At 46.8% G+C, this 26,634-nt stretch overlaps 1 protein-coding gene across 2 annotated transcripts; it reads left to right on the plus strand.

Annotated features, from left to right (window-relative positions):
* The first annotated feature begins 1,499 nt into the window (after positions 1-1,499).
* On the plus strand, positions 1,500-26,335 carry trim101 (tripartite motif containing 101). 2 transcript variants are annotated; one of them, XM_029718341.1, is made up of 10 exons: positions 1,500-2,309; positions 10,695-10,843; positions 11,079-11,256; positions 11,655-11,750; positions 12,412-12,645; positions 15,786-15,808; positions 16,141-16,265; positions 16,418-16,956; positions 20,500-20,635; positions 24,850-26,335. In XM_029718341.1, exons 1-9 carry the CDS (start codon positions 2,136-2,138, stop codon positions 20,584-20,586), a joined length of 1,605 nt encoding a protein of 534 aa, XP_029574201.1. In that variant the 5' UTR covers positions 1,500-2,135; the 3' UTR covers positions 20,587-20,635; positions 24,850-26,335. The 2 variants fall into 2 exon arrangements, with proteins under 2 accessions (XP_029574201.1, XP_029574202.1); XM_029718342.1 differs by having other exon boundaries at positions 10,710-10,843.
* The last annotated feature ends 299 nt before the right edge of the window (positions 26,336-26,634 follow it).

Consider the following 26,634-nt stretch of genomic DNA (forward strand, 5'->3'; position numbering starts at 1 on the left):
TAACATGACTGATACTGGACTACTGTCTCCTACCCTGCTGGGTTTGTGTTAACATGACTGATACTGGACTACTGTCTCCTACTACCCTGCTGGGTCTGTGTTAACATGACTGATACTGGACTACTGTCTCACTACCCTGCTGGGTCTGTGTGAACATGACTGATACTGGACTACTGTCTCACTACCCTGCTGGGTCTGTGTTAACATGACTGATACTGGACTACTGTCTCCTACTACCCTGCTGGGTCTGTGTTAACATGACTGATACTGGACTACTGTCTCACTACCCTGCTGGGTCTGTGTTAACATGACTGATACTGGACTACTGTCTCCTACTACCCTGCTGGGTCTGTGTTAACATGACTGATACTAGACTACTGTCTCACTACCCTGCTGGGTCTGTGTTAACATGACTGATACTGGACTACTGTCTCCTACTACCCTGCTGGGTCTGTGTTAACATGACTGATACTGGACTACTGTCTCCTACCCTGCTGGGTCTGTGTTAACATGACTGATACTGGACTACTGTCTCCTACTACCCTGCTGGGTCTGTGTTAACATGACTGATACTGGACTACTGTCTCCTACTACCCTGCTGGGTCTGTGTTAACATGACTGATACTGGACTACTGTCTCCTACCCTGCTGGGTCTGTGTTAACATGACTGATACTGGACTACTGTCTCACTACCCTGCTGGGTCTGTGTTAACATGACTGATACTGGACTACTGTCTCACTACCCTGCTGGGTCTGTGTTAACATGACTGATACTGGACTACTGTCTCCTACTACCCTGCTGGGTCTGTGTTAACATGGCTGATACTGGACTACTGTCTCACTACCCTGCTGGGTCTGTGTTAACATGACTGATACTGGACTACTGTCTCCTACTACCCTGCTGGGTCTGTGTTAACATGACTGATACTGGACTACTGTCTCCTACTACCCTGCTGGGTCTGTGTTAACATGACTGATACTGGACTACTGTCTCCTACTACCCTGCTGGGTCTGTGTTAACATGACTGATACTGGACTACTGTCTCACTACCCTGCTGGGTCTGTGTTAACATGACTGATACTGGACTACTGCCTCCTACCCTGCTGGGTCTGTGTAAACGTGACTGATAGCAAGGCAGAGGAGGTAACTGTAGAACGATCACTGGCATGACCTGCTTCAGCCTGCATACCACCCAGCACCTGATATGGCCTGACACACACACACACACACACACACACACACACACACACACACACACACACACACACACACACACACACAGACCGATATGGCCTGAGACACACACACACACACACACACACACACAAACACACAGACCGATATGGCCTGACACACACACACACACACACACACACACCCAGACCGATATGGCCTGAGTACATTAGGGGGCTGCCCACTGGGGGGGGGGGGGGGGTCTTTTCCAGTAACACAACACTCCCAACCCCCTCTGACAAACATACTCACCCTTCCATCGCTACATCCCCGAGATCTATCTATCCCAGTGGAGTGGATGGTTCAGGAATAAACACACACACGGTCCTCGCCGTGGACGGTTGGCAGACCAACTAACATGTACCTAGGGAGAAGGCCTGGACAGAGGAAGGGTGGACTGTTATGACTGAGAAAGCAGGGATGGTGGAAGAAGAGGAAGAGTAGACAAGTAGAAAGAAAGAAGACAGAGAGAAGTAACTTGACAGAGTTTCAAGAGGCGCTGTCGAAGAATCACAACTGGACATACTCCACAGTCAGTGTGTTGGCGGTGTGATCCCTGCTGTCCGATAGAGGAAGAACAGAGACAGAGAGAGGGGTACTGGTCAGAGACCTGACTGTCTGGCCTGAGCTATATACTTTATGAGGGGTACTGGTCAGAGACCCGACTGTCTGGCCTGAGCTACATACTTTATGAGGGGTACTGGTCAGAGACCCGACTGTCTGGCCTGAGCTACATACTTTATGAGGGGTACTGGTCAGAGACCTGACTGTCTGGCCTGAGCTACATACTTTATGAGGGGTACTGGTCAGAGACCCGACTGTCTCCCCTGAGTCGGTGAGTTTGTCAGTCAATCGGATATTTGTCTTGTGTTTTGGATCTCAGTCAGACAGGCCGTCCACCATGTCTGTCCCCCTGGAGCAGGGCTCCTACCCTGGGGACAGGGAGCAGGCAGGTCTGGGGACCCTACAGAGACAGCTCATCTGCCCTATCTGTCTGGAAGTATTCACCAAACCAGTGGTCATCCTGCCATGCCAACACAACCTCTGCAGGAAGTGTGCCAACGACCTCTACCAGGTAGGAGCTAACGCCAGAGTCGGTCGTATTCATTAGAACACACCGTAGCAAAACATTTTAAAACAGGAAAAGGAAAATCAGCATGTATTGTTAAGCGTGTACTGCGTTCAAGTCTCGGTGTGTCTAAAACTGTGCCCTTTCGCTGTGAGCTCAGAGGATCTGAAAGCAGTCAAAATAGATTCTGTAGCTATGTAATTGAGAGACGAGTCAGTCTATGAATAAGTGTGTTAACATCATTACTGTAGTTGACATCCTCATATCTCTGAGCGCCGGTGAGAGAGATAATCAACTCCATCTTCAGTTCATTATGAGATACTCAACTCCGGCTTCAATTCATTATGAGATACTCAACTCCAGCTTCAATTCATTATGAGATACTCAACTCCAGCTTCAATTCATTATGAGATACTCAAGACCAGCTTCAATTCATTATGAGATACCCATTCCAGCTTCAATTCATTATGAGATACTCAAATCCAGCTTCAATTCATTATGAGATACCCATTCCAGCTTCAATTCATTATGAGATACTCAACTCCAGCTTCAATTCATTATGAGATAATCAACTCCAGCTTCAGTTCATAATGAGATAATCAACTCCAGCTTCAGTTCATAATGAGATAATCAACTCCAGCTTCAGTTCATAATGAGATACTCAACTCCAGCTTCAGTTCATAATGAGATACTCAACTCCAGCTTCAATTCATTATGAGATAATCAGCTTCAATTCATTATGAGATAATCAACTCCAGCTTCAATTCATTATGAGATAATCAACTCCAGCTTCAATTCATTATGAGATAATCAACTCCAGCTTCAATTCATTATGAGATAATCAACTCCAGCTTCAATTCATTATGAGATACTCAACTCCACCTTCAATTCATTATGAGATACTCAACTCCAGCTTCAATTCATTATGAGATAATCAACTCCAGCTTCAATTCATTATGAGATACTCAACTCCAGCTTCAATTCATTATGAGATACCCATTCCAGCTTCAATTCATTATGAGATACTCAACACCAGCTTCAATTCATTATGAGATACTCAACACCAGCTTCAATTCATTATGAGATACCCATACCAGCTTCAATTCATTATGAGATACCCATACCAGCTTCAATTCATTATGAGATACCCATTCCAGCTTCAATTCATTATGAGATACCCATTCCAGCTTCAAATCATTATGAGATACCCATTCCAGCTTCAAATCATTATGAGATACCCATTCCAGCTTCAAATCATTATGAGATACCCATATCCAGCTTCAATTCATTATGAGATACCCATATCCAGCTTCAATTCATTATGAGATACCCATATCCAGCTTCAATTCATTATGAGATACCCATATCCAGCTTCAATTCATTATGAGATACCCATATCCAGCTTCAATTCATTATGAGATACCCATATCCAGCTTCAATTCATTATGAGATACCCATATCCAGCTTCAATTCGTTATGAGATACCCATATCCAGCTTCAATTCGTTATGAGATACTCAACTCCAGCTTCAATTCGTTATGAGATACTCAACTCCAGCTTCAATTCGTTATGAGATACTCAACTCCAGCTTCAATTCGTTATGAGATACTCAACTCCAGCTTCAATTCGTTATGAGATACTCAACTCCAGCTTCAATTCGTAAAAGCACATCTGGTTGTATTGGCAAACTGCATTGTTGACTGAAACCATATACTTGTTGCTTGTATTCTCACTCAGATGTATAGTTGTATGTTGCTAGTCTGAATCTCACCGGCATCACATCCTTCTCACCCCCTCAGCCTCCATCACCCCCTTCAGCCTCCATTACACCCTTCAGCCTCCATTACACCCTTCAGCCTCCATTACACCCCTTCAGCCTCCATTACACCCTTCAGCCTCCATTACACCCTTCAGCCTCCATTACACCCTTCAGCCTCCATTACACCCTTCAGCCTCCATCACACCCTTCAGCCTCCATTACACCCTTCAGACTCCATTACACCCTTCAGCCTCCATTACACCCTTCAGCCTCCATCACACCCTTCAGCCTCCATTACACCCTTCAGTCTCCATCACACCCTTCAGCCTCCATCACACCCCCTCAGCCTCCATCACACCCCCTCAGCCTCCATCACACCCTTCAGCCTCCATCACACCCTTCAGCCTCCATTACACCCTTCAGCCTCCATCACACCCCCTCAGCCTCCATCACACCCTTCAGCCTCCATCACACCCTTCAGCCTCCATTACACCCTTAAGCTTCCATCACACCCCCTCAGCCTCCATCACACCCTTCAGCCTCCATTACACCCTTCAGTCTCCCTCAGACCCCTCAGCCTCCATCACACCCTTCAGCCTCCATTACACCCTTCAGTCTCCCTCAGACCCCTCAGCCTCCATCACACCCTTCAGTCTCCCTCAGAACCTTCAGTCTCCCTCAGACTCTTCAGTCTCTCTCAGACCCTTCAGTCTACCACAGACCCTCTTATCCACACAGATACACAAAGTATGCCTATCAGGATTTCATCAAACAGGGGTTAGAGAGGGATGTTTAACCTCTGTACACACACTCGCACACTTTGCTGCAGTACAGATCCGTAACAGGTGTACGGATTATGAACTGCTAATTTGAGCCATGGTGAAGACATCTGAGCCTATCTTCATAACGGAGGCCAAGGCCTACTTCTACTGCTGTTGTTTAGTTAGTTAGGCCCAGACTCAGGCCATAGAGATGGACAAAAGAGGAATTGTTAGTCAAGGTGAAGCCTCTATCAGATCGTGAGCGTAATCAGCGACTATCACCGTCTCTATGTTTGTGCTTTTACGTGAAGTTTATTTGGCAGGACGAACCCTCCAATGGTACACAGCTTTCAACTGTCAAAACCTCTCAACCAAGCCCCACTAGCGACACAAACAACACAGTTCCAGACAGTTACTCCCCAACCCTGGTTCCAGACCGTTACTCCCCAACCCTGGTTACAGACCGTTACTCCCCAACCCTGGTTCCAGACAGTTACTCCCTGGTTATAGACAGTTACTCCCCAACCCTGGTTCCAGACAGTTACTCCCCAACCCTGGTTCCAGACAGTTACTCCCTGGTTCCAGACAGTTACTCCCTGGTTATAGACATTTACTCCCCAACCCTGGTTCCAGACAGTTACTCCCCAACCCTGGTTCCAGACAGTTACTCCCCAACCCTGGTTACAGACAGTTACTCCCCAACCCTGGTTCCAGACAGTTACTCCCCAACCCTGGTTCCAGACAGTTACTCCCCAACCCTGGTTCCAGACAGTTACTCCCCAACCCTGGTTCCAGACAGTTACTCCCCAACCCTGGTTCCAGACAGTTACTCCCCAACCCTGGTTCCAGACAGTTACTCCCCAACCCTGGTTCCAGACAGTTACTCCCCAACCCTGGTGACAGACAGTTACTCCCCAACCCTGGTTCCAGACAGTTACTCCCCAACCCTGGTAACAGACAGCTACTCCCTGGTTCCAGACAGTTACTCCCTGGTTATAGACAGTTACTCTCCAACCCTGGTTCCAGACAGTTACTCCCCAACCCTGGTTCCAGACAGTTACTCCCCAACCCTGGTTCCAGACAGTTACTCCCCAACCCTGGTTCCAGACAGTTACTCCCCAACCCTGGTTCCAGACAGTTACTCCCCAACCCTGGTGACAGACAGTTACTCCCCAACCCTGGTTCCAGACAGTTACTCCCCAACCCTGGTAACAGACAGCTACTCCCTGGTTCCAGACAGTTACTCCCTGGTTATAGACAGTTACTCTCCAACCCTGGTTCCAGACAGTTACTCCCCAACCCTGGTTACAGACAGTTACTGCCCAACCCTGGTTACAGACAGTTACTCCCCAACCCTGATTACAGACAGTTACTCCCCAACCCTGGTTCCAGACAGTTACTCCCCAACCCTGGTTATAGACAGTTACTCCCTGGTTACAGACAGTTACTCCCCAACCCTGGATATAGACAGTTACTCCCTGGTTACAGACAGTTACTCCCCAACCCTGGTTCCAGACAGTTACTCCCAACCCTGGTTCCAGACAGTTACTCCCCAACCCTGGTTACAGACAGTTACTCTCCAACCCTGGTTATAGACAGTTACTCCCTGGTTACAGACAGTTACTCCCCAACCCTGGATATAGACAGTTACTCCCCAACCCTGGTGACAGACAGTTACTCCCCAACCCTGGTAACAGACAGTTACTCTCCAACCAGGTAATAGACAGCTACTCCCTGGTTACAGACAGTTACTCCCCAACCCTGGTTACAGACAGTTACTCTCCAACCCTGGTTCCAGACAGTTACTCTCCAACCCTGGTTCCAGACAGTTACTCCCCAACCCTGATTACAGACAGTTACTCCCCAACCCTGGTTACAGACAGTTACTCCCCAACCCTGGTTATAGACAGTTACTCCCTGGTTCCAGACAGTTACTCTCCAACCCTGGTTCCAGACAGTTACTCCCCAACCCTGGTTATAGACAGTTACTCCCTGGTTACAGACAGTTACTCCCCAACCCTGGATATAGACAGTTACTCCCTGGTTACAGACAGTTACTCCCCAACCCTGGTAACAGACAGTTACTCCCCAACCCTGGTAACAGACAGTTACTCCCCAACCCTGGTTCCAGACAGTTACTCCCCAACCCTGGTTCCAAACAGTTACTCCCCAACCCTGGTTACAGACAGTTACTCTCCAACCCTGGTTCCAAGGCACATTCATTTACTGTTCCTCTTCAAACCCAGCTGGTCCGTTATGAAAGAGAGGAGAACTGAGAGGAGTGATCTTCCGTTATACCCAGAAGCAGCTGAGGACTAGAGGACTATTCTAGGACCTCTATCTGTCTTTCACTCTGTCTCTGATCTGTCCATCTCCTCTCCTCTGCTCTGCTATGGGGAAAAAAACTGAAGCGGGATCACTGAGTGTGTTTCTGTCTGTGAGTCTTTTCTCAGTAACTGCCACTAAATCACTATATCTCCCAGTTGATCAACAAAGGGTTGGTCATTAGATTATTCTGGATGATGATCTGTAGCTTCAAATGTTTGATACTTGCATGAAAATACCCAACTGAGCTCAGAACAGCTGTTTCAGAACAGCTGAGAGTTGTTTACAGAGAGTAGAGACTATTTCCCTGAATACTTAGCCAATTACTCAGAGGGAAGATCAGTTGATGTTTTCTGGGCACAGTGGGCAAGTTTCAGGTCGTCCTTGTTCCAGTCACTGCTCTCACAAACACCTGGAAAGGTCTCTGGAGTCACGTTACTATCATAAAGCAATGTTCTGATATGTGCAGCAATCCGACATCATGGGGCGGCAGGGTAGCCTAGTGGTTAGAGCCTTGGACTAGTAACCGAAAGGTTGCAAGTTCGAATCCCCGAGCTGACAAGGTACAAATCTGTCGTTCTTCCCCTGAACAAGGCAGTTAACCCACTGTTTCTAGGCCGTCATTGTAAATAAGAATTTGTTCTTAACTGACTTGCCTAGTTAAATAAAGGTAAAATAAATAAAAAAATGCTATGTATACAAAATGTGTATACATTATATACACTACCAGTCTACAGTTTGAGAACACCAACTCATTCAAGGGTTTTTCTTTATTTTTACTATTTTCTACATTGTAGAATAATAGCGAAGACATCAAACCTATGAAATAACACATGGTATCATGTAGTAACCAAAAGGGTGTTAAACAAATCAAAATATATTTTATAATTGAGATTCTTCAAATAGCCACCACTTGCCTGAAATGCTTTTCCAACAGTCTTGAAGGAGTTCCCACATATGCTCAGCACTTGTTGACTGCTTTTCCTTGACTCTGCTGTCCGACTCATCCCAAACCATCTCAATTTGGTTGAGGTCGGGGGATTATGGAGGCCAGGTCATCTGATACAGCACTTCATCACTCTCCTTCTTGATCAAATAGGTGTGTTGGGTCATTGTCCTGTTGAAAAACAAATGATAGCCCCAATAAGCCCAAACCAGATGTGATGGCGTATCGCTGCAGAATGCTGTAGTAGCCATGCTGGTTAAGTGTGCCTTGAATTCTAAATAGATCATCACAAACAGTGTCACCAGCAAATCACCCCCACACCATAACATGCTTTACGGTTGGAAATACACATGCGGAGGTCATCCGTTCACCCACACCGCGTCTCACAAAGACACCCTTATTGATGTCACTTGTTAAATTCACTGCAAAGAGTGTAGATGAAGGGGAGGAGACAAGTTAAAGAAGTATTTTTAAGCAACTCAGTATTAGGAAGGTGTTCTTAAGATGGCGCCGTAGGGTAGGGTTGCCGGTTAACCAACCGTGCTATTTTGTTTGTTTTTTCCGCGTTGTTCTTAACTTGTTTTGTACATAATGTTGCTGCTACAGTCTCTTATGACCGAAAAGAGCTTCTGGACATCAGAACTGGGATTACTCACCTCAAACTGGACGAGGAGTTCTTCTTCAATAAGTCGGAGGCGAGGGATATACTACGGACACCCGACCAGGCCCAGATCCCAGTGATTCGCTGGAAAAGGAAACGTAGGTTTCGTGGAAAGAGATCAGGATGCCTTGTGAGGATCAGGCGACGATCTGCCCTTGCCTTCCGTTCTGCTAGCTAACGTTCAATCGCTGGAAAATAAACAAGACGAACAGAAAGAACGTATATCCTACCAACGGGACATTAAAAACTGTAATGTCTTATGTTTCACCAAGTCGTGGCTTAATGATGACATTAAGAACATACAGATGGTGGGTTATACAGATGGCGGGTTATTGAACAGCAGCCTCTGGTAAGACACGGGGCGGGGGCCTATACATAGTTGTAAACAATAGCTGGTGTACGATATCTAAGGAAGTCTCAGGGTTTTGCTCGCCTGAGGTAGAGTATCTCATGATAAGCTGTAGACTACGCTATCTACCAAGAGAGTTTTCATCTGTATTTTCGTAGTTGTCTACATACCACCACAGACCGAGACTGGCACTAAAACCACACTCAATGAGCTATATTCCGCCATAAGCAAACAGGAAAAGCTCATCCAGAGGCAGCGCTCCTGGTGGCTAGGGATTTTAATGCAGGGAAACTTAAATCAGTTTTACCTAATTTCTATCAGCATGTTAAATGTGCAACCAGAGGGAAAAGAACTCTAGACCACCTTTACTCCACACACAGAGACGTGTACAAAGCTCTCCCTCGCCCTCCATTTGGCAAATCTGACCATAACTCTATCCTCCCGATTCCTGCTTACCAGCAAAAATTAAAGCAGGAAGCAGCAGTGACTCGGTCTATAAAAAAGTGGTCAGATGAAGCAAATGCTAAACTACAGGACTGTTTTGCAATCACAGACTGGAATATGTTCCGGGATTCTTCCGATGGCATTGAGGAATACACCACATCAGTCACTGGCTTTATCAATAAGTGCATTGAGGACGTCGTCCCCAAAGTGACTGTACGTACATACCCTAACCAGAAGCCATGGATTACAGGTAACATCTGCACTGAGCTAAAGGGTAGAGCTGCCAATTTCAAGGAGCGGGACTCTAACCCGGAAGCTTATAAGAAATCCCGCTATGCCCTCCGACAAATTATCAAACAGGCAAAGCTACAATACAGGACTAAGATCGAATCGTGCTACACTGGCTCCAACGCTCGTCGGATGTGGCAGGGCCTGCAAACTATTACAGACTACCAAGGGAAGCACAGCCGAGAGCTGCCTAGTGACACGAGCCTACCAGACGAGCTAAATAACTTCTATGCTCGCTTTGAGGCAAATAACACTGAAACATGCATGGGAGCATCAGCTGTTCCGGATGACTGTGCGATCACGCTCTCCGCAGCCGATGTGAATAAGACCTTTAAACAGGTCAACATTCACAAGGCCGCTGGGCCAGACGGATTACTAGGACGTATTCTCCGAGCATGCGCTGACCAACTGGCAAGTTTCTTCACTGACATTTTCAACCTCTCTCTGTCTGAGTCTGTAGTACCAACATGTTTAAAGCAGACCACCATAGTCCCTGTGCCCAAGAACACCAAGGTAACCTGCCTAAATCACTACCGACCTGTAGCACTCACGTCTGTCGCCATGAAATGTCTCTTACTTTTTGGGGGGATTTTCTTAAAACTGCATTGTTGGTTAAGGGCTTGTAAGTAAGCATTACTGTAAGGTCTATCTATACCTGTTGTATTCAGCGCATGTAATTTAATGTGTTATACATTCAGTGTATATATAATGTTCTGTATTTAAACTGAGACTCAGCAATATGACGTTGCCACGAGCAACAGGAGGAAGTCTGCCTGATACAGCTGTTTACTTCCTGCATCGCTGAGTGTGTGTGTGTGCGGGTGTTTTTATAGACAGCATGCTGAGTAAGGTGTGTAGCCCTCTCTGTTCCAGGTGCGGTCTGGAGGGAGGTTCCGCTGTCCGTCCTGCAGTCAGGAAGTTGTGTTGGACCGTCACGGTGTCTACGGGCTGCAGCGCAACCTGCTGGTAGAGAATATTATTGACGTCTACAAACAGGAGTCCACCAGGTGAGGACAGAGGTCTTTAATGTAAAGAGCTTTGGTAAGAGAGGGGATGGGATTAGACAGGGGTGGCCAGGTCAACCCTCATCTTGGTGGACTGTGGGTCGCTCTCCTGAAGGTTTCAAAATAAGGATGCCAAAGGAATATCAACAAATTACGTCTAGACGGCATTTTAGTTTTTACTTTGGCTTCCTAATCCTGACTGACATTCCTCCTCATCTCCTAACCACAATCGTCCTAGCTCTAGATCCCAGTCGTCAAAGCCTGCGGGCCAGCCCACCTGTGAGGAGCACGACGGTGAGAAGGTCAACATTTACTGCATCACCTGCCAGGTGCCCACCTGTTCCCTCTGCAAGGTGTTCGGTGCCCACAACACCTGCCAGGTGGCACCGCTAACACAGGTCTACCAGCAGCAGAAGGTGAGTGAGTGAGACCAGGCATGGGTCGCACATTGATGACATCACAGACGGCAACTTTCACCTGGGTAGTGTTCATTAGGGTACACCGTAGCAACAAAAAATAAATAAATCTTATTGGACAAGTTCTGTGGGATGATACCTGGGTGTAGAGATGGGCCTTGGCAATCATTGGTTCATTTGTGCTGTAACATCCTGGATCATATTCGACTAGGAAAGAAAGTTGCCTGACTCATCCGCCAGTTACAGGTTTTACTTCTGTGAAACTATTACACTTTAGATGTATGATGATATCATAAGATATGTAGAATAGAAAGTGAAATGATTCTGACTCGCCAGTAACACGTGGCTTACAGTGGCTACGGTAATTCTTCCGTGTAACCTCTCCTTCCTCTCAACAGGCTGAGCTGAGTGAGGGGGTTAGCTCCTTGGTGGCATTGAACGGCCAGGTCCAAGCCTTCATCAATGAGTTGGAAGTGACCTGCAAGAATGTTGAGGTTAGCGCTGTTTGTGTTGTATCTTTTCTGGTGTGTTGTCAGGGACTTTTACACCTATAAAGTGTTGAGTGTTGCTTGGTGTTGTTTAGTTATAAGATCAAGATTCAAATCAACAGTGAGCCGAAGTTTTGTTTCTACTCAGTCTCTAACTAATACAATCTTTTTCTTTATTTTATTTTTATTTAACCTTTTATTTAACTGGACAAGTCAGTTATTAAGAACAAATTCTTATTTACAATGACAGCCTACCACGGCCAAACCCAAACCCAGACGACGCTGGGCCAATTACGCGCCGCCCTATGCGACTCCCAATCACGGCCGGTTGTTATACAGTCTGCAATCAAACCAGAGTCTGTAGTGACGCCTCTAGCACTGAGATGCAGTGCCTTAGACCGCTGTGCCACTCGGGAGCCCAATCTATGAGTTATACTTTTCCAGTTGTTCAGTTATAAAAGAATGTTGATGTTAGTGTCTTTTGTGTCTTTTCTAGTTTGGTGTATTGTCATGTACACCCATAAAGTGTTGAGTGCTGCTTGGTTTTGATCAGTAATACTCCGCTAACAAAACTTGTCCTTACGACATCCCCGGAACGTCCCAAAAATGATCCCCTAAAGTCGTCAGGACGTCTGAAAAGTTTGACAGCATGTCTGTGTTTCTACAGGACAACTGTAAGACCCAGAAGCAGACAGTGTGTGAGAAGTTTAACCGTATGCTCGCCATCCTGGAGGAGCGACAGAGGATCATGAAGCAACGAGTCACGTACGAGCAGGAGGAGAAGACGGGCCACGCACGTTCGCTGGTGCGATCCTACAGAGAGAGCGTAGAGACCAACACCAAACTGGTAGAGACTGCTACGACCACCATGGAGGAACCTGAGATGGCTGCCTTCATGAAGGTATGATGCCGTACAATACAGTACTATACCGTACAATACAGTATTATACAATACAGTACGATACCGTACAATACAATACTATACCGTACAATACAATACAGTACGATACCGTACAATGCAATACAGTACTATACCGTACAATACAGTACGATACCGTACAATACAATACAGTACTATACCGTACAATACAATACAGTACGATACCGTACAATGCAATACAGTACGATACCGTACAATACAGTACGATGCCGTACAATACAATACGATACAGTACGATACAATACAGTACGATACCATACAATACAATACAGTACCATACAATACAGTACGATACCATACAATACAATACAGTACCATACAATACAGTACGATACCATACAATACAGTACGATATCATACAATATGATACCATACAAAACCATACAATTTAATACAATACCATACAATACAGTATGATACCATACAATACAGTACGACACCATACATTACAATATGATACCATACATTACAATACGATACAATACAATACATTACGATACCATACAATACAATACGATACAATACAATACAATACAATATAGTATGATATGGGACGACACGACACAGTACAGTACAATACGATAGTTTCAAGTTTTATTAGTAGTATCTACAGGATACACACGGTATACATCGTCCAATGAAATGCTTACTTGTAGGTTCCTTCTAGAACAATGCAACAACAATAATAAACAATGAAAGATAAGAACAGGAACAATAAGTAAATGTCTCAGTAGAATAAACATTTTAGCATCGGTATAATACAGGAAGGCACAATTTATAGAACAAAATATTTACACGTGTTTTAGGAAAAGGGAGATTGGGGGAAATGTATTTAAATTGTGGAGTATTTATCATTCAATACTAAGTGTCTCGTAGCAGCAGTTGTGTGTGTAGCGTGTCTCTCTGTCTGTGTGTGTGTGTGTGTGTCTCTCTCTCTGTCTGTGTGTGTGTGTGTGTGTGTGTGTGTGTCTCTCTCTGTCTGTGTGTGTGTGTGTCAAATCAAATTGTATTTGTCACATGCGCTGACTACAAAATGTGTAGACCTTATCGTGAAATGCTTACTTACAAGCCCTTAACCAACAATGCAGTTGAAGAAATAGAGTTTACTAAATAAACTAAAAGTAAAAAAATAAAAGTAACACAGTAAAATAACAATAGCGAGGCTATATACAGGGTATTACGGTACAGAGTCAATGTGGAGACTATATACAGGGTATTACGGTACAGAGTCAATGTGGAGGCTATATACAGGGGGTTACGGTACAGAGTCAATGTGGAGGCTATATACAGGGGGTACCGGTACAGAGTCAATGTGGAGGCTATATACAGGGGGTACCAGTACAGAGTCAATGTGGAGGCTATATACAGGGGGTACCAGTACAGAGTCAATGTGGAGGCTATATACAGGGGGTACCAGTACAGAGTCAATGTGGAGGCTATATACAGGGGGTACCGGAACCGAGTCAATGTGGAGGCTATATACAGGGGGTACCAGTACAGAGTCAATGTGGAGGCTATATACAGGGGGTTACGGTACAGAGTCAATGTGGAGGCTATATACAGGGGGTACCGGTACAGAGTCAATGTGGAGGCTATATACAGGGGGTACCGGTACAGAGTCAATGTGGAGGCTATATACAGGGGGTACCAGTACAGAGTCAATGTGGAGGCTATATACAGGGGGTACCAGTACAGAGTCAATGTGGAGGCTATATACAGGGGGTACCAGTACAGAGTCAATGTGGAGGCTATATACAGGGGGTACCAGTACAGAGTCAATGTGGAGGCTATATACAGGGGGTACCGGAACCGAGTCAATGTGGAGGCTATATACAGGGGGTACCAGTACAGAGTCAATGTGGAGGCTATATACAGGGGGTACCAGTACAGAGTCAATGTGGATGCTATATACAGGGGGTACCGGTACCGAGTCAATGTGGAGGCTATATACAGGGAGTACTGGTACCGAGTCAATGTGGAGGCTATATACAGGAGAGTACCGGTACAGAGTCAATGTGGAGGCTATATACAGGGAGTACTGGTACCGAGTCAATGTGGAGGCTATATACAGGGAGTACTGGTACCGAGTCAATGTGGAGGCTATATACAGGGGGTACCAGTACAGAGTCAATGTGGAGGCTATATACAGGGGGTACCAGTACAGAGTCAATGTGGAGGCTATATACAGGGGGTACCAGTACAGAGTCAATGTGGAGGCTATATACAGGGGGTACCAGTACAGAGTCAATGTGGAGGCTATATACAGGGGGTACCGGAACCGAGTCAATGTGGAGGCTATATACAGGGGGTACCAGTACAGAGTCAATGTGGAGGCTATATACAGGGGGTACCAGTACAGAGTCAATGTGGATGCTATATACAGGGGGTACCGGTACCGAGTCAATGTGGAGGCTATATACAGGGAGTACTGGTACCGAGTCAATGTGGAGGCTATATACAGGAGAGTACCGGTACAGAGTCAATGTGGAGGCTATATACAGGGAGTACTGGTACCGAGTCAATGTGGAGGCTATATACAGGGAGTACTGGTACCGAGTCAATGTGGAGGCTATATACAGGGGGTACCAGTACAGAGTCAATGTGCAGGCTATATACAGGGAGTACTGGTACCGAGTCAATGTGGAGGCTATATACAGGGAGTACTGGTACCGAGTCAATGTGGAGGCTATATACATTGTCAAACATCAATTCAAGTTTGAGTCTGTATTGTCTTTTTGAGTCCCTAATGGATTTGCGGACCTCATACCTGCTTGCCCTGTACGCGCCGTGCGTCACCGAGTCGTCGGGGATCATTCTGCTGACATTGAATGTTCTCAGTATGGTACGGATATCTCCGTTCGTCCAGGGTTTTTGGTTGGGGTACGTCCAGATTGTTATTGTGGGTACAACATCATCAAACACATTTCCTAATGGAGCCTGTGACTGACAATGTATATTCACTCAATGTTGATGGATGCAATACAATACAACACAATATTGAAAGACTTTGATAGGAAAACATATTTCATACTGGAATTGTTATTGTCTATCTTTTACGTCAATTGCTTTTAATCATTTTGCCTTTTTTCCCTTTTTCTCAGATGGCAAAAGACTTGATTGTAAAGTGAGTGCCCTCTTATTTTCAATCTGATACTGATAATAAGTAACTAACAGGTAACTAATAATAAATAACTAATAAGAAGTAACTAGTAATAAGTAACTAGTAATAAGTGACTAATAAGAAGTAACTAATAATAAGTAACTAGTAATAAGTAACTGATAAGAAGTACGATTTGTTAGAAGTTTGGAACGGTTTAGGCCATTCTACTGATAAATACTTTATAGTCTTTCTATTTTGTTTCTGTCTCATTCAAACTCTCTCTGTCTGTCCCACATTCTGTCTATCCTTCTCTCTGTGTCTGTGCTGCCTCATCTATATCCCCCTCTCCTTGCCAGGGTGAATGAGGCATCCAGTACCTGCATCGTGGAGACCCTGGAGCCTGGTTATGAGAACATGGACCACTACAGGGTCAACTTCAACGCAGAGAAGAGGGCTCTGTACAAGTTGGACTTCATCAAAGGTACCGTGGCTACGTCTGAACTATCTTAGACCCTATATAGAGCACCACTATCTTTTAGCCAGAGCCCCATTGGCCATCAGTGTGTTCTACTGATCCACATCAACAGTAGTGAAGACACACCTAACCTGTTTTATTGTCTCTGTTCATTGTAGTGGAGGAGGAGGGAGAGGAGGTTCCTGAGGCAGAACCAGAGCCGGAACCAGAATGTGAACCAGTTCTGGACCTAAAACTGGAGGCCGTTCTGGAACCAGCAACAGTTCATGAACCAGTGGCACTGCCAGTACTGGTGCAAGAACTAGAGCCAGAATCAGTACCACAGCCGGTGCCAGTGCTGGTGGAAGACCAACGGACAGAACCAGAGCAGGTGCCAGTGACAAAGCGACAGCTAGTTCCAGAACATGGGACTGTTCTAGAACCAGTAGCATTTCCAGAACATGGGACTGTTCTAGAACCAGTAGCATTTCCAGAACATGGGACAGTTCTAGAGCCGCTGGGAGTTCTAGAACCAGAGTCGGCATCCAGTCAGGTCCTGGATGCAGAGCCTGTGTTGGAGCTGAAGACAGTGGGAGAGTGTTGGGGACTGAAGGACCCAGCAGAGCTGACAGAGCAGGTCAGGGATCAAGCAGAGGGGTGTGATGCAGACCTGCAGAAAGAGCAGTTCTGTGACCAAGGGGGCTTAAATACACAACAGGTATAGTACGCTATACATGACATGTATTTCCTCACCAATTGGAAGAAACATTATGTAATTGCTACATGTTACAAACATGAATTAATTTCAGACATGTTATGACAATATTAATAATACTTAGTGATTTCTTCAGTGACAGAAAAGTGAGAACAAAGGATTTCATTTTATTGTTGCCCTAACCATTTCTCTCTTTGAGAAAGAGAACAGAGAACAGAGTCAGGGTGTCCAGACAGAGAACAGAGTAAAGAGTCAGTGTCCAGACAGACAACAGAGGAAAGAGTCAGGGTGTCCAGACAGACAACAGAGTAAAGAGTCAGGGTGTCCTGACAGAGAACAGAGTAAAGAGTCAGGGTGTCCTGACAGAGAACAGAGTCAGGGTGTCCAGACAGAGAACAGAGTAAAGAGTCAGGGTGTCCTGACAGAGAACAGAGAACAGAGTCAGGGTGTCCAGACAGACAACAGAGAACAGAGTCAGGGTGTCCAGACAGACAACAGAGTAAAGAGTCAGGGTGTCCTGACAGACAACAGAGAACAGAGTCAGGGTGTCCAGACAGACAACAGAGTAAAGAGTCAGGGTGTCCTGACAGACAACAGAGAACAGAGTCAGGGTGTCCAGACAGACACCAGAGTAAAGAGTCAGGGTGTCCTGACAGACAACAGAGAACAGAGTCAGGGTGTCCTGACAGACAACAGAGAACAGAGTCAGGGTGTCCAGACAGACAACAGAGTAAAGAGTCAGGGTGTCCTGACAGACACCAGAGTAAAGAGTCAGGGTGTCCTGACAGACAACAGAGAACAGAGTCAGGGTGTCCAGACAGACAACAGAGAACAGAGTCAGGGTGTCCAGACAGACAACAGAGTAAAGAGTCAGGGTGTTTTGACAGACAACAGAGTAAAGAGTCAGGGTGTCCTGACAGACAACAGAGTAAAGAGTCAGGGTGTCCTGACAGACAACAGAGTAAAGAGTCAGGGTGTCCTGACAGACAACAGAGTAAAGAGTCAGGGTGTCCTGACAGACAACAGAGTAAAGAGTCAGGGTGTCCTGACAGAGAACAGAGTCAGGGTGTCCAGACAGACAACAGAGAACAGAGTCAGGGTGTCCAGACAGAGAACAGAGTCAGGGTGTCCTGACAGAGAACAGAGTCAGGGTGTCCAGACAGACAACAGAGTAAAGAGTCAGGGTGTCCAGACAGACAACAGAGTAAAGAGTCAGGGTGTCCAGACAGAGAACAGAGTAAAGAGTCAGTGTCCAGACAGAGAACAGAGTAAAGAGTCAGGGTGTCCTGACAGAGAACAGAGTAAAGAGTCAGGGTGTCCTGACAGACACCAGAGTAAAGAGTCAGGGTGTCCAGACAGACAACAGAGTCAGGGTGTCCTGACAGAGAACAGAGAACAGAGTCAGGGTGTCCTGACAGAGAACAGAGAACAGAGTCAGGGTGTCCTGACAGAGAACAGAGTAAAGAGTCAGGGTGTCCTGACAGACAACAGAGTAAAGAGTCAGGGTGTCCTGACAGACAACAGAGTAAAGAGTCAGGGTGTCCAGACAGAGAACAGAGTAAAGAGTCAGGGTGTCCTGACAGACAGCAGAGTAAAGAGTCAGGGTGTCCTGACAGACAACAGAGTCAGGGTGTCCTGACAGACAACAGAGTAAAGCCCTAAAGAGGGTTGGTCCCGAGAGGCACATGAAGTACCTGGGGCTGGGAGCGGGAGCATCTTCCTGCTAGCTAGGGAGCTCCAACCCCAGTCTCTACTCCAACCTCTACTCCAACCCCAGCCCCAGCCTCTACTCCAGGCCCAGCCTCTACTCCAACCCCAGCCTCTACTCCAAACCCAGTCTCAACCCCAGCCTCTACTCCAGCCCCAGTCTCTACTCCAACCCCAGCCTCTACTCCAACCCCAGCCTCTACTCCAACCCCAGCCTCTACTCCAGGCCCAGCCTCTACTCCAAACCCAGGCCCAGCCTCTACTCCAGGCCCAGCCTCTACTCCAGGCCCAGCCTCTACTCCAACCCCAGCCTCTACTCCAGGCCCAGCCTCTACTCCAACCCCAGCCTCTACTCCAACCCCAGCCTCTACTCCAAACCCAGCCCCAGCCTCTACTCCAACCCCAGCCCCAGCCTCTACTCCAACCTCAGCCCCAGCCTCTACTCCAAACCCAGCTCCAAACCCAGCTCCAACCCCAGCCTCTACTCCAACCCCAGCCTCTACTCCAACCCCAGCCTCTACTCCAACCCCAGCCTCTACTCCAATCCCTGCCTCTACTCCAACCCCAGCCCCAGCCTCTACTCCAACCCCAGCCCCTGCCTCTACTCCAACCCCAGCCCCAGCCTCTACTCCAACCCCAGCCCGAGCCTCTACTCCATCCCCAGCCCCAGCCTCTACTCCATCCCCAGCCTCTACTCCAACCCCAACCCCAGACTCTACTCCAACCCCAGCCTCTACTCCAACCCCAGCCTCTACTCCAACCCCAGCCCCAGGCTCTACTCCAACCCCAGCCCGAGCCTCTACTCCATCCCAGCCCCAGCCTCTACTCCAACCCCAGCCTCTACTCCAACCCCAGCCTCTACTCCAGCCCCAGCCTCTACTCCAACCCCATCCTCTACTCCAACCCCAGCTTCTACTCCAATCCCAGCCCCAGCCTCTACTCCAGCCCCAGCCTCTACTCCAATCCCAGCCCCAGCCTCTACTCCAGCCCCATCCTCTACTCCAACCCCAGCCTCTACTCCAGCCCCAGCCTCTACTCCAACCCCATCCTCTACTCCAGCCCCAGCCTCTACTCCAGCCCCAGCCTCTACTCCAGCCCCAGCCTCTACTCCAACCCCAGCCTCTACTCCAGCCCCAGCCTCTACTCCAACCCCATATTCTACTCCAACCCCAGCCTCTACTCCAACCCCAGCCCCAGCCTCTACTCCAACCCCATCCCCAGCCTCTACTCCAACCCCAGCCTCAGCCCCAGCCTCTACTCCACCCCCAGCCCCATCCTCTACTCCAACCCCAGCCCCAGCCTCTACTCCAGCCCCAGCCCCAGCCTCTACTCCAGCCCCAGCCTCTACTCCAACCCCAGCCCCATCCTCTACTCCAACCCCAGCCTCTACTCCAACCCCAGCCTCTACTCCAGCCCCAGCCTCTACTCCAGCCCCATTCTCTACTCCAATCCCAGCCCCAGCCTCTACTCCAGCCCCATCCTCTACTCCAACCCCAGCCTCTACTCCAGCCCCAGCCTCTACTCCAACCCCATCCTCTACTCCAGCCCCAGCCTCTACTCCAGCCCCAGCCTCTACTCCAGCCCCAGCCTCTACTCCAACCCCAGCCTCTACTCCAGCCCCAGCCTCTACTCCAACCCCATATTCTACTCCAACCCCAGCCCCAGCCTCTACTCCAACCCCATCCTCTACTCCAGCCCCAGCCTCTACTCCAACCCCAGCCTCTACTCCAACCCCAATGCATTTCTGTAATTGTCAGTCTTTTCCTCAATTTTGTATCATTTTCTACCCTTTTCTTTCATAATTTCCATCTCTCCATCCATCTCTCTCTCTCCCTATAGGCTGTCACGCTCTTCTTCTTCATCCTGGCCCTGGTGATCATGCTGCAGACTGTGTGGGCCCACATCAAGAGCCTTGCTTTTATATAGCAGAGAACAGCAGCAGGATTCACACTACAACCTGGTTGATAATACTAAGGTACTGGTCTGGTGAAGCACGGAGGGCGACTAGGCAGGGTATTCAGTTTAGGAGGTGCTTACCTAGGATCAGTTTTGGTCTTTTGGATAATAATGAATACGATTATCTGGGCGGGGGGGGGCCTGATCCTAGATCAGTTCTCCTATTCTAGGACACTGTATGAATAACAACCATCACATCATGTCCCTGGGATGTTGGCGATGGGTATTTCTTCTGGGAAAGAAAGAAATACAATCGTTCTACGAGTTTTATCTGTGAATATTGACTGTTTAGCATGGAACTGATGAAAAAATTGACAGGCAATCCTTAACAATTTACCCGGCTTAGAGTCATCGTTTTTTGTGTGTGTGTGTGTGTGTGTGTGGTCAGCAAACAGATTTTTTTTTGTGGCTGTTTGACTTGCAATCTGAACTAGATGTTTCTACCTGCAGATGGTAACCATGGTTTGTCTTTCTGAGATAATTAGTATTTTGCTGCAGCGAGGCTTGTCGATCCGATGTATTTTGATGAAGTTGTCTGAAGATAAGGCAACACTCAGATTTGTTTTAGTTTTTTCTGTTGTCTTGGTTACCATCTGACTGAGGAAACAAAAAGCAGCACAAAGCAAAGCAGCAGGTCTTTCAGCGAGAGAGAGAAGTTTCATGATACTCCCTCCCTCCATCTCTGTTACCTCCTTCCTCTTCTAGGGTCTAACCCTTTCGGTGGGACCACAGGAACGAGAGAGGAGGGATGGAGAAGAGCATTGACACATATTTTAGCCCCCAACAGCACTACTAATGCTGCCACCTTGTGGCTATAGAGTGGTATGACAGGCAGGCAGTCTGGTGGGTGGCTGCTGGCGCTGGTAGAAATGTAAGGCTAAGAACAGGATGTAATGGAGGATCGTATTCGTGTAATGTTGTTTTGTGAGAAGAATCCCACCCAAAACCCAATCGCATAAAATAAAACGTATATAAAATGCATTCTGGTCTAGTATGTCTTCACAGTTGAGTTGCTGCTGCTGCTGCTGCTGCTGCTGCTGCTGCTGCTGCTGCTGCTGCTGCTGCTGCTATCTCGTAACTATGGGTCCCTTATGGTCCAAGTTCCAACCCTCTTTTGTTATCTCAGCCCAACTGGAAGCTTGTGGTCAGGACTTGCGGTGCTGTCTTAATGCTCTCACAAAATCTTTTAGCATTCACTTATGCTCGTCCATTGAATCATGACGCTCCTTGCTGCATGAAATAGGTTTGACATCATGATTAACTTTCTTTGTTATAAACACATGTATTTTATTTTACCTTTATTTAACCAGGCAAGTCAGTTAAGAACAAATTCTTATTTACTATGATGGCCTACCAAAAGACAAAAGGCCTCCTGCGGCGGCAGAGGCCTGGAATAATAAAAAAAAAAAAAATACAATATATATAGGACAAAATCAAATTAAATGTATTTATATAGCCCTTCTTACATCAGCTGATATCTCAAAGTGCTGTACAGAAACCCAGCCTAAAACCCCAAACAGCAAGCAATGCATGTGTAGAAGCACGGTGGCTAGGAAAAACTCCCTAGGAAAAACTCCCTAGAAAGGCCAGAACCTAGGAAGAAACCTAGAAAGGAACCAGGCTATGAGGGGTGGCCACACATCACAACAAGAGAGACAACACTACATAAAGAGAGACCTAAGAAAACAACATAGCAAGGCAGCAACGCATGACAACACAGCATGGTAGCAACACACCATATCAACAGCATGGTAGCAACACACCATATCAACAGCATGGTAGCAACACACCATAACAACAGCATGGTAGCAACACACCATAACAACAGCATGGTAGCAACACACCATAACAACAGCATGGTAGCAACACACCATAACAACAGCATGGTAGCAACACACCATAACAACAGCATGGTAGCAACACACCATAACAACAGCATGGTAGCAACACACCATAACAACAGCATGGTAGCAACACACCATAACAACAGCATGGTAGCAACACACCATAACAACAGCATGGTAGCAACACACCATAACAACAGCATGGTAGCAACACACCATAACAACAGCATGGTAGCAACACACCATATCAACAGCATGGTAGCAACACACCATAACAACAGCATGGTAGCAACACACCATAACAACAGCATGGTAGCAACACACCATAACAACAGCATGGTAGCAACACACCATAACAACAGCATGGTAGCAACACACCATAACAACAGCATGGTAGCAACACACCATAACAACAGCATGGTAGCAACACACCATAACAACAGCATGGTAGCAACACACCATAACAACAGCATGGTAGCAACACACCATAACAACAGCATGGTAGCAACACACCATAACAACAGCATGGTAGCAACACACCATAACAACAGCATGGTAGCAACACACCATAACAACAGCATGGTAGCAACACACCATAACAACAGCATGGTAGCAACACACCATAACAACAGCATGGTAGCAACACACCATAACAACAGCATGGTAGCAACACACCATAACAACAGCATGGTAGCAACACACCATAACAACAGCATGGTAGCAACACACCATAACAACAGCATGGTAGCAACACACCATAACAACAGCATGGTAGCAACACACCATATCAACAGCATGGTAGCAACACACCATAACAACAGCATGGTAGCAACACACCATAACAACAGCATGGTAGCAACACAACATGGCAGCAGCACAAAACAAGGTACAAATATTATTGGGCACAGACAACAGCACAAAGGGCAAGAAGGTAGAGACAACAATACATCATGCAAAGCAGCCACAACTGTCAGTAAGAGTGTCCATGATTGAGTCTTTGAATGAAGAGATCGTGATTAAACTGTCCAGTTTGAGTGTTTGTTGCAGCTCGTTCCAGTCGCTAGCTGCAGCGAACTGAAAAGAGGAGCGACCCAGGGATGTGTGTGCTTTGGGGACCTTTAACAGAATGTGACTGGCAGAACGGGTGTTGTATGTGGAGGATGAGGGCTGCAGTAGGTATCTCAGATAGGGGGAAGTGAGGCCTAAGAGGGTTTTATAAATAAGCATCAACCAGTGGGTCTTGCGACGGGTATACAGAGATGACCAGTTTACAGAAGAGTATAGATTGTAGTGATGTGTCCTATAAGGAGCATTGGTGGCAAATCTGATGGCCGAATGGTAAAGAACATCTAGCCGCTCGAGAGCACCCTTACCTGCCGATCTATAAATTATGTCTCCGTAATCTAGCACGGGTAGGATGGTCATCTGAATCAGGGTTAGTTTGGCAGCTGGGGTGAAAGAGGAGCGATTACGATAGAGGAAACCAAGTCTAGATTTAACTTTAGCCTGCAGCTTTGATATGTGCTAAGAGAAGGACAGTGTACAGTCTAGCCATTCTCCTAAGTACTTGTATGAGGCGACTACCTCAAGCTCTAAACCCTCAGAGGTAGTAATCACACCTGTGGGGAGAGGGACATTCTTCAGACCAAACCACATGACCTTTGTTTTGGAGGTGTTCAGAACAAGGTTAAGGGTAGAGAAAGCTTGTTGGACACTAAGAAAGCTTTGTTGTAGAGCATTTAACACAAAATCCGGGGAGGGGCCAGCTGAGTATAAGACTATCATCTGCATATAAATGGATGGGAGAGCTTCCTACTGCCTGAGCTATGTTGTTGATGTAAATTGGGAAGAGTGTGGGGTCTAGGATCGAGCCTTGGGGTACACCCTTGGTGACAGGCAGTGGCTGAGACAGCAGATGTTCTGACTTTATACACTGCACTCTTTGAGAGAGGTAGTTAGCAAACCAGGCCAAAGACCCCTCAGAGACATCAATACTCCTTAGCCGGCTCACAAGAATGGAATGGTTTACCGTATCAAAAGCTTTGGCCAAGTCAATAAAAATAGCAACACAATATTGCTTAGAATCAAGGGCAATGATGACATCATTGAACACCTTTAAGGTTGCAGTGACACGTCCATAACCTGAGCAGAAACCAGATTGTATACCAGAGAGAATACTATAGACATCAAGATAGCCAGTAAGTTGATTATTGACAAGTTTTTCCAATACAACATGAATGATTCCATGTAAGCATCTCTCTGTCTCCATATAATGCATTCTTGGTGTGCTCTCTTGAATAGCCTATGTGACCTTTTAAATAGATTAGGCATCCTTATCTGTAGTACCTTGCATTTTGAAGGCATCTGTCCATCTCCTTTCTCTGTCCAGATTGAGCCTGGGTCAGAGAACCCCACACCACAGGCAGGTGGTCCCTCCTCCAACTCCTCCCCCTCCTCTCCTTCTTCCAGTGAGTCCCCTTGTCTCAGCTTCTCTTCCTCCTGGCTCAACGCTCTCTCCAAGAAGAAGAAATGAAGAAGAGATTGTCTGTACCACTGAGGGCCTGTGTGAACCATCATAGCTACAGAGGGCCTGTCTGAACCTTCATGGCTACAGAGGGCCTGTCTGAACCATCGTGGCTACAGAGGGCCTGTCTGAACTATCGTGGCTACAGAGGGCCTGTCTGAACCATCATAGCTACAGAGGGCCTGTCTGAACCATCATAGCTACAGAGGGCCTGTCTGAACCATCATAGCTACAGAGGGCCTGTCTGAACCATCATAGCTACAGAGGGCCTGTCTGAACCATCATGGCTACAGAGGGCCTGTCTGAACCATCATGTGTACAGAGGGCCTGTCTGAACCATCGTGGCTACAGAGGGCCTGTCTGAACCATCGTGGCTACAGAGGGCCTGTCTGAACCATCGTGGCTACAGAGGGCCTGTCTGAACCATCATAGCTACAGAGGGCCTGTCTGAACCATCCTAGCTACAGAGGGCCTGTCTGAACCATCGTGGCTACAGAGGGCCTGTCTGAACCATCATAGCTACAGAGGGCCTGTCTGAACCATCGTGGCTACAGAGGGCCTGTCTGAACCATCATGGCTACAGAGGGCCTGTCTGAACCTTCATAGCTACAGAGGGCCTGTCTGAACCATCATAGCTACAGAGGGCCTGTCTGAACCATCATAGCTACAGAGGGCCTGTCTGAACCATCATGGCTACAGAGGGCCTGTCTGAACCATCATGGCTACAGAGGGCCTGTCTGAACCATCATAGCTACAGAGGGCCTGTCTGAACCATCATAGCTACAGAGGGCCTGTCTGAACCATCATGGCTACAGAGGGCCTGTCTGAACCATCATGGCTACAGAGGGCCTGTCTGAACCATCATGGCTACAGAGGGCCTGTCTGAACCATCATAGCTACAGAGGGCCTGTCTGAACCATCGTGGCTACAGAGGGCCTGTCTGAACCATCGTGGCTACAGAGGGGACAGGCCAGGCAGAGACAAGGCCAAGATGGTTGAAACGTCAATGATGTCAAATTCTTCTAATTAAATGATTTTTAACGTCAAGAGCCGAGAGCTGCACGTGTTTTCCCAGGCACACAGAGAAAAGCATACTGAATATTCACTGACTATTTTGCAGGTCTTAAATCTGGTACCTTCTGTAAGTTATTGTGCACATGTACACTATGTGTTGGGGTAGATACGATTTAAATATCTCTTCATTATTTGTTCTACTTCATTGATTGTTATTATCGTGTGATGCATGAAGGGTCTATCCAGTGTGCGTGTTATCTGTTGGGACATTTTCTTTAGCATATCTAGTTGTTGTCGTTCTGGCGTTGCACCGATGCATGATAAATTGTCGTTTTCACTCTACTTGTTAATCCCTGTTTACAGCGCCTTCAGAAAGTTTTCACACCCACTTGGCTTGTTCCACATTTGTTGTGCCACAGCTTGAATTCTAAATTGATTAAATTGAGATTTTTTTTGGGGGGGGGGGGGGGGGGGTGTCACTGTCCTACACACAATACAACATAATGTCAAAGTGGAATTGTGTTTTTAGAAATTAATTCAAAATGAAAAGCTGAAATGTCTTAAGTGGATAAGTATTCAACCCCTTTTGTTATGACCTAAATACGTTCAGGAGTAAAAATGTGCTTAACAAGTCAC

This window comes from Salmo trutta, chromosome 28, assembly GCF_901001165.1.
Source record: "Salmo trutta chromosome 28, fSalTru1.1, whole genome shotgun sequence".
In the NCBI taxonomy this organism is placed as follows: Eukaryota; Metazoa; Chordata; class Actinopteri; order Salmoniformes; family Salmonidae; genus Salmo; species Salmo trutta.

Bases quoted from the DNA above. Each gene is read 5' to 3' on its own strand.
- trim101 (XM_029718341.1), top strand. From the start codon at position 2,136: ATGTCTGTCCCCCTGGAGCAGGGCTCCTACCCTGGGGACAGGGAGCAG. The intron at 11,751-12,411 runs GTTAGCGCTGTT...GTGTTTCTACAG, and splicing joins TGACCTGCAAGAATGTTGAG to GACAACTGTAAGACCCAGAA. The intron at 12,646-15,785 runs GTATGATGCCGT...CCTTTTTCTCAG, and splicing joins AGATGGCTGCCTTCATGAAG to ATGGCAAAAGACTTGATTGT.